The sequence below is a fragment of the Ambystoma mexicanum genome, chromosome 1p (genome assembly GCF_040938575.1).
Source record: "Ambystoma mexicanum isolate Mex_15411 chromosome 1p, UKY_AmexF1_1, whole genome shotgun sequence".
Lineage (NCBI taxonomy): Eukaryota > Metazoa > Chordata > Amphibia > Caudata > Ambystomatidae > Ambystoma > Ambystoma mexicanum.
The window spans coordinates 9,531,943-9,539,945 of record NC_090921.1 but is presented as its reverse complement, the minus strand read 5'-3'; the positions used below and the strand labels follow the sequence as shown (position 1 = coordinate 9,539,945).

At 42.4% G+C, this 8,003-nt stretch overlaps 1 protein-coding gene across 1 annotated transcript in view; it reads right to left on the bottom strand.

Annotated features, from left to right (window-relative positions):
* Positions 1-331: 331 nt before the first annotated feature.
* The window catches only part of LOC138571239 (UDP-GlcNAc:betaGal beta-1,3-N-acetylglucosaminyltransferase 9-like), a 57,588-nt gene continuing 49,916 nt past the window's right edge, over positions 332-8,003 (bottom strand). The window contains exon 2 of the mRNA XM_069649214.1: positions 332-2,519. Within this exon, the coding sequence (XP_069505315.1) occupies positions 2,077-2,519 (443 nt within the window). The 3' untranslated portion in view covers positions 332-2,076. The remainder of the gene's footprint in view (positions 2,520-8,003) is intronic.

Sequence of the window (8,003 nt, the reverse complement as noted above, 5' to 3'; positions counted from 1 at the left end):
ACTCCTATCACCTAGTGATTCATTAAGTGCCAATTCATATTTGTGTTTGATAATTTTAACATTATGAATATTTTCACCCGGGGCAGGTGAAGCAGCCAATCAGGTTCCTTGGATCGCGAGCCGAACCTGCTGATCTCAGTGTGCATTCCATGGACCCTGATGGCTGCTTCCCCTACCCTTTTTTGTTTTTAAGATCCTACAGAAATCATACCTTTATTAGACTAACTCATAGGTTTGTCTTTATCTTTCAATACCACAAGCATTTACTGTCTGAGGAAGCGACCACTGTAAACACGTGGCAAATACAAATATGAGTTACCTTAATGACAAGATCATGTGTTCTTTATTTCTTTAAACAACGTTCTGCCGGTTATTGTAGGAAGCCCAAAAGATCCTGTTCTGAGCAGCATGGGAAGATACAAGAATACATAGTTTGAATTCCCGGTGAGAGGGGTGTGTGTGTGTGTGTGTGTGTGTGTGCGCGCGCGTGTGTGTGGCGGGTAGGGGGGGTATCATGACCTTGTAATTGATAAGAAGTCACCTTCAACGATGCCAGTGTTGCTGATGCTGTCATGTCACTGTAATTGATAGGCAGTCATTACTAATCGATGTGAGTGTTGCTGATGATGTCATGTCACTGTAATTGATGGGCAGTCACCACCAATCGATGCAAGTGTTGCTGATGCTGTCATGACACTGTAATTGATAGGTGGTCACCACCAATCGATGCAAGTGTTGCTGATGCTGTCATGACACTGTAATTTATGGCCGGTCACCACCAATTGTTGCCTGTGTTGCTGATGCTGTCATGGCACTGTAATTGATAGGCAGTCATCACCAATCGATGTGAGTGTTGCTGACTCTATCGTGACATTGTAATTGATAGGCAGTCATCACCAATCGATGCGAGTGTTGCTGATGCTGTCATGACACTGTAATTGATAGGTGGTCATCACCAATCGATGCACATGTTGCTGACTCTATCGTGACATTGTAATTGATGGGCGGTTACCACCAATCGATGCGAGTGTTAGTGACGCTGTCATGACACTGTAATTGATGGGCGGTTACCACCAATTGATGCCTGTGTTGCTGATGCTGTCATGTCACTGTAATTGATAGGCAGTCATCACCAATTGTTGCCTGTGTTGCTGATGCTGTCATGTCACTGTAATTGATGGGCAGTCATCACCAATCGATGCAAGTGTTGCTGGTGCTGTTATGACACTGTAATTGATAGGTGGTCACCACCAATCGATGCAAGTGTTGCTGATGCTGTCATGACACTGTAATTGATGGGCGGTCACCACCAATTGTTGCCTGTGTTGCTGATGCTGTCATGTCACTGTAATTGATAGGCAGTCATCACCAATCGATACGAGTGTTGCTGATGCTGTCATGGCACTTTAATTGATAGGCGGTCACCACCAATCGATGCACATGTTGCTGACTCTATCGTGACATTGTAATTGATGGGCGGCTATCACCAATCCATGCGAGTGTTGCTGATGCTGTCATGGCACTGTACCATGTTCATCTTGATCTGTTGCTAATGGACAGGGGGACATTTCTGTGTGCCCAAAACACACTGATTATGTTGCAGATGACATGTTTTTGAAACTGAAAATGCATCAAATCAGCTCGCTTATATAATGGATATGTATAAATACATATTTGAAGACACACGCAAACACACATATACATGTACAAGAGTGTCAATATAAATGCATATATATGTACATTTTCTTTTAATTAAACACACTAGGTGTTTATGTCTGTGCATAACATGTTCATGTTTGCACATCTAACTATACATATAAACACTCACCCTGCACTCTTTTATTTTCCATGTAGGGTGAACATCTTGGTGGAATCCATCATTTTTAACAGAATAATGCAAACCATTGGTAGCTGTTCAGAACATAGCATAAAACCGGAGGCCTATTGCAGTAATGGTCAAAGGCGGGGCGAGTATGGAAAGTGAGGTAGGACTAGGCAAAACGAGGATGTGGAAGTGTAGGGGGGGACGGAATGAAGACCACAGAGCAGGCCACTGATCTCATGGTCACCATGTTACTACCGGTCACACTTTGCATCCTGCAGTTCCCGCCAGATTTCAATGAGACGTTCTGATGTGAACTGATGGACCACCAGAGCCTGCCTGTACTGGCAGATGCTATATTTTAACACATTCATGTAAAAGCGGGTGTTATGCACCATGGTCACATTGGCGGCCACTCCCAGAAGCCCCAGGTACACATCGTCCAGCGGGAAGACGGGCAGCTCCATGGAGACCTGATATAGGTGGGGGATGGCATCCCTAGGGAGGATGAAGCCTCCCCCCGAGAGGAAGACTGGATAATGCGGCTGTGGGTAGAGGGTGTGTGTGATTGCATACTTTCCTCCCCTCATTACCCCAGGTCGGTGAAGCAGGTTTCCATGAAGAGTGCAGGAAATGTTGACGATTGTTCCAAGGTATTCCACGAGAGCTTTGGGATTCACCAACACGTCGTCATCGCCTGCAATGGACAATAAAAGGGCTGTTTAAGTGAAGACACTTGTGTTAAATATCCAGTACTAATGACTATGAAACATGTCCCAGTGCAGAGTCTCGAATTCTTTCCTAGTCCTATGTTTCATTCTGAGTTGCCCTCAGCACTTTCCAACCCTGGATACGCCCAATTCCAGGGGCAAAGGTCTGAGTGTTGCATGCCTCAAACTCCTGTTGACAAGTACTGTATATTGTTAATAATAATAAGCTACACTCCACTGTTATAGTATTATCACAATGTTCATTAAATCAGTGATACAATAATGTATTTATGCACTGCATTCATATTCCAGCCGCTAGCACCGGTCTCTCCCTCTAGTCTTTCCACAATCTGCAATGATCACGATTCACAATTGTTATGTATATTTATTCAAAAAAACAATGTCTTTTGCATCGTTCAGTACACATGAGCATTTGTTTTGCTATTGATTGCCTACTAGATCCATGATTTCATCTGTGGACAGTTTCCTGTTGTTGGCTAAATGAACACTGACAAAGCCAATCGTTTTGGCATTTGCAGTTTATTGCATTTTACATGTATAGGTAAGAATGCTGTAAATACTCGGCTACACCAAACCAGTAATTCAAAAAATGTCCGCAAACGAGTACTTTCAGACACATAACATGAGTAATAGATGTAGTAGAAAGACTTCTCTTCACTTCAGTGTACAGAAGTCGTTTTGACATGCCTATAACTAATGTTATATGGCAGCAAAAAAAACCCTTTAGACAGCTTTGGAACTTTTAAGGTAAGCAAGGTGATTTTAAGGGTGAGCTAGGGTGTTAGCGTAAGGGTGAGCTAGGGTGAAAGGGAAAAGGTGTGAGCTAAGGTGAGAGGCATTAGGTAGGGCTGTGCATGGTTGGCATTCATGAGGTAGGATGAGTGTGGGTAGACAGAGGTGAGCTAGGGCTGCTGGGCTGGTGGGGATAGGCAGGGGGAGGTATTCGTATATTTATATTTATTTGGATGTATTTGGCGCTTTTGCCAAAGCACGGCATAGCTTAGAAATAAACTGTACAAAATCACAGGAAGGATGCAAATGATTGAGTCAAGCCATGCCATGGGAGAAATTAGCCACAGAAAGAAGATGAAATGAAATGAAATGGTATTTTATTTATATCGCGCTTGTACACAAGTGTTTCATACACAAGATAGGAGTTGGGGTTTAACCCAAGCACAGAAAGGTGTTTAGAGGCTAGAAGTGAGAAAGAATGAAAAAAAGAAGGCGCTCAAGGAGGGGCAGGAGAAGAAAGCAAGAATTGGGCGTGAGAGCGCAATAGGTTAGAAGGAATATCGCGAGATACGAGGGAGGAGAGATAAAGACGAGCACGCACATGGATACTTATGAAGATAACAGTAAGAAAGTGGACAAGTAGACAAGATTCAAAAGGAAGGAGAGAAGAAGAAAGGAAAGAGGAAGTAATAGATGTGCCAGGAGGAAGAGAACAGAGAATCTGAACGGCAGAATTATAGACAGAAGGTGAAGGGGAGAGATAGGAGGACCGAAAAGCAGACCGGAACAGTAGTCAAGACGAGAACACATAAGAGAGTTTAGTGGCAGAGAAAGATAGAAAGGATCGGGCAAGCCAAATATTATAAAGATGAAAGTGACAGATGCGAGTGGTGTTCAAGATATGAGAAAGATAGAGAGAGCGCAAAGATTACACCCAGGTTTTTTGCATAAGATGTGAAGGGAAGTGAGGAGGGAGGAAAAGAGAGGGGAGGTGGAGAGAGAGGAGAAGGTGGGGTATTTGCAGGAAAGAAGAGTATCTTGGTTCGGGCAAGGTTATGATGAAGAAAGTGAGATGCCATCCAGGACTGGATGGCAGAGAGACAGCTAGAGACATTCCTGCGGCGAGAATCAGAACAGGAAGAAAATGAGAAGGCGATTTGTGTATCATCCGCAAAGAAATGACACGATAAATTGTATTAAGACATACATTCAGGTATAGGGATAGTATACAATGATAACAATAGAGACAAATAGCAGTTGTAAGTGATTTCAATCCAGCACTCCAACGAAGTCAATGAGCCTCATTACGACCATGGCGCTAAGTGGTTAACGGCGCCGTAAAAGGCTGCGGCGCCGTTAACCACTTAGCGCCTTACTACGAGGTCCCTTTGTGGGACCCGACCTGAACGGCTGGTCTAGACCAGCCGTTAAAGTAGGGACCCGCAAAGGGACTCTCGAGGTAAGTATGGTACCGCAATTTGCCGTACCGTGCTTACCACTTCCCCAGTCCCATTGAGCCCTATGGGGCAAAAATGGGAATGGGGAAGGGCCAATGTTCGATGGGGAATTACCGCCCCGCCAACCTTGGAATGGGGTGGTAATTCCCCATTAAACATTGACGGACTCGTTACGATACCGGCACCAACCATGGTGCTAATAGCGCCATGGTTTAGCGCCAATATCGTAATGAGGGCCAATGCCTAGGATGGGATGCCCAAAGGAAACCCTTATTTATATATTTTTATGTCAAAAGTTCTTTTAATTCTGGATGATGTACCATTATATAACGCCCCTCTCTTTGAATCCCCCCGGCCTCACTGAACCAAGAAGTAGGTTTGTTTTGCAAATTAAAAGATGTATTTGAAGAATTGAACAATATATCGATTATAGTTTTATGAATATGAATAATATCTGAATATCACACTTATGAATATGAACAATGATCAGCAATGGGTAATATTACAATATCAACAATCTCGTTAATCAGTTAGGAGTAGAAATAGGAAGAATAATGTAGCAGAGAATAACTTTGTATGGTTCAAGGGAATGCAATGATACGAAAGAATGCAACACAGAAATAAGACTTGATATGACTTCAATCAAAAGACAATATGATCCCTCTTTCCCTCTATTACTACTCACTCCCCCCTAATATGCAATATAGAGATATGGAATGAGGGCACACAGGTTTCAGAAATAACAATCAACAATGCAGTTCAATCCCAATTCCCCCAGCAAGCTTAGAGAGAACAGGAATGATTTTAAACAGGCCAATTGCTTTTAAATGTGTTTTGAATTGAATGGGAAAAATGCTAAAAATGATTTTAATTCGCTAAATTGAATTCAGAACAAGTGAGGGTTGCTTTGGATAAGTTCAGGGAAACACTAGCAATGATTGTTGAATGGTTAGCAGATGGAAAATGAAATTCAGAAGTTGAAAACAAGAAATAGCTGTTTTTTATATGGAGTGAATTTTAGCCAAATGCAAATTCACAGCAACTTTTACGCGTGCGAGAAACGCGATTATGGAAAAAAACTATAAGGAATTTCGTTCCTAGCACATACGGTTCAAAAGTTACAGAGGTTTTAGTAGAGGTTGATTTTTCTCACAAGGAGTCAAGATTTCTAATGAAATTGCACTTTGAATTACAAACAGGTTGGCTTACACTAACAATAATCACAGGATTAGATGGATGAGAAAGGATTCAGAATGGACAAAAGAGATTCTACAATGCAGTCTGGATATGTTGGAATGGGTTGGATGGATTACTTTAAACTAAGAGATGACTATGGACAGTTCTACACTAAATACTCACAAATCTGGTTTACAATGGACCCATCAAAGATCTGGTCAAAGGTTTGGACTGGACTTCGCTCGCCACCGGACAGGTCTCAGGCGCTTGGTTCTGCTCTCAGCACTCTGGTCTCTGCGCGGCCTCTTGGACTGGATCTGACGGGTTCTGGGTTACAGCTCTGCTGGACTGATCTGGATCTTGGGTTCTAGCACGGTTCTTGGCCAGTAGCAGCAAAACAGGTCAGCCAGGCTGTTGGATCAGTTAGGTTAGGCCCCGTGGAAGTTAGGGGTTAAATCAGGTTTGCAAGATTTTTAAAGGCCTGCTGAAAAGGGTTCAGCTCTTTGGGTTAGGCCTCTGCATCAGAGTTCTGGAGTCTGGATCTATGTTCTAGAGTCCGGATCTAGGTTCTGGAGTTTGGATCTTCCTTCAGAGTGCTTTGCCAGCAGATCAGTTGATGAGTGAAAGTGTGTCCTTCTGGGTCCTCAACTGTCCCTATTTATCCATTTTCCAAAGTGGGTGTGGAGGCTGATACACAATGCCCAACCCTCTAAGGATCGGGTAGGCCAGAGAATTCCCCCTCTCCTGATAGGAGAAAGGAACAGTGTGTCATGAGCTGTCATCACGTGTCAGAGTGACACTGTGTTTAGGGTCCAGAAAAAATCCTTCCCCTTTGCTTTTACTCAGAAAATCAATTTTTTCCCAAAAACATATCTTCAATATGTACAACTTGTTAATAATACATATGCACATCACATTTTGACTAAGGTACGTTCCTGTCAAAGTCTCATGTTCCTGCATGTTTTGGTTCATAAATGAAAACATTTCGCACTTTTGGTTGGTTACACATTTTCGGATCTGTACAATTTTTTTTATACATACATGCACATACCGTCTGGGCATATTCCTGGAATTTTTCATGTTCCTAACATAATCACAATTGCTAGAATATGAACTTTTTCGTGGTTCAGTCTCTGAATGTCTCACAGATTCCAGATTAGTTTTAAACTGTGAGCGAATGTTTCATTTTAATAATCTCTAAGTTTCATATTTTTGTCAGTTCAGTACAATATTTTATAAGTCTTTTCCTTAAACATATATTTAGTCCAATTTCAAATCTACATTTTCAGTCTGGCCCGCCTCCAATGCTTGGCTGAGTCAGAGAGTCACATGGCTTGTCTTCCTGCCAGGACAGTTGATGTCAGTCACACCCAAATTAGCATTTCCATTCAGTTCAAGGACTCCATTGTCTCTTTCCCAGAGCCACATGTCAGAGTGCCCCTCCCATTTCCTTTCACACTTGCCTGTCAGATTCTCAGCAGAGCACAGGTGAAAAGATTCCTTTGTTTAGGGAGCAGGTGTGGCATGTGTTTGAAGCCCAGTGTAGGAAACCTCTTGGAAGTTTAGCTGAATCAGGTTACCTTATAGTCCATTTTAACATTGTCCCTTATGTTACAAATTTAAAATAAGCAAACATATCTTCAATTCGAGTCTTTTTCAACATGAAAATCAATGTGTGGCACCCTATATTGCATTTGATGGAAATCCCTTCTTTGGCATATTTAGCTTTTTTAGACACAAGTTTCTCCTGTCAGATTTAGAGATCGCCAGCGTCTGACAGAGGCGAGTAACGGTATTTCACCTATTTTTGACAGATTTCTTTCCTGCAACCATCTTCAAAAGTGGACTTTGTTCAGATGACATATACTTCTGCTGACATTATATTTATGTGGATTCTTGAAGTAGAAGGAGGTTGGATCTTTTGGGTGGTTTGTGAGCCATGATTGTTGCAAATTTGACAACCAAGAGAAAATGGATTTTCACACAGCTCTGTGTTTCTTTTGCAATCAGCCTTGCTCTGTGGGCAGCCAAATGATGGGTTTTGGCAGTGGTCTCCTGTGTTACCACCGACATAGGCAAAAGAGG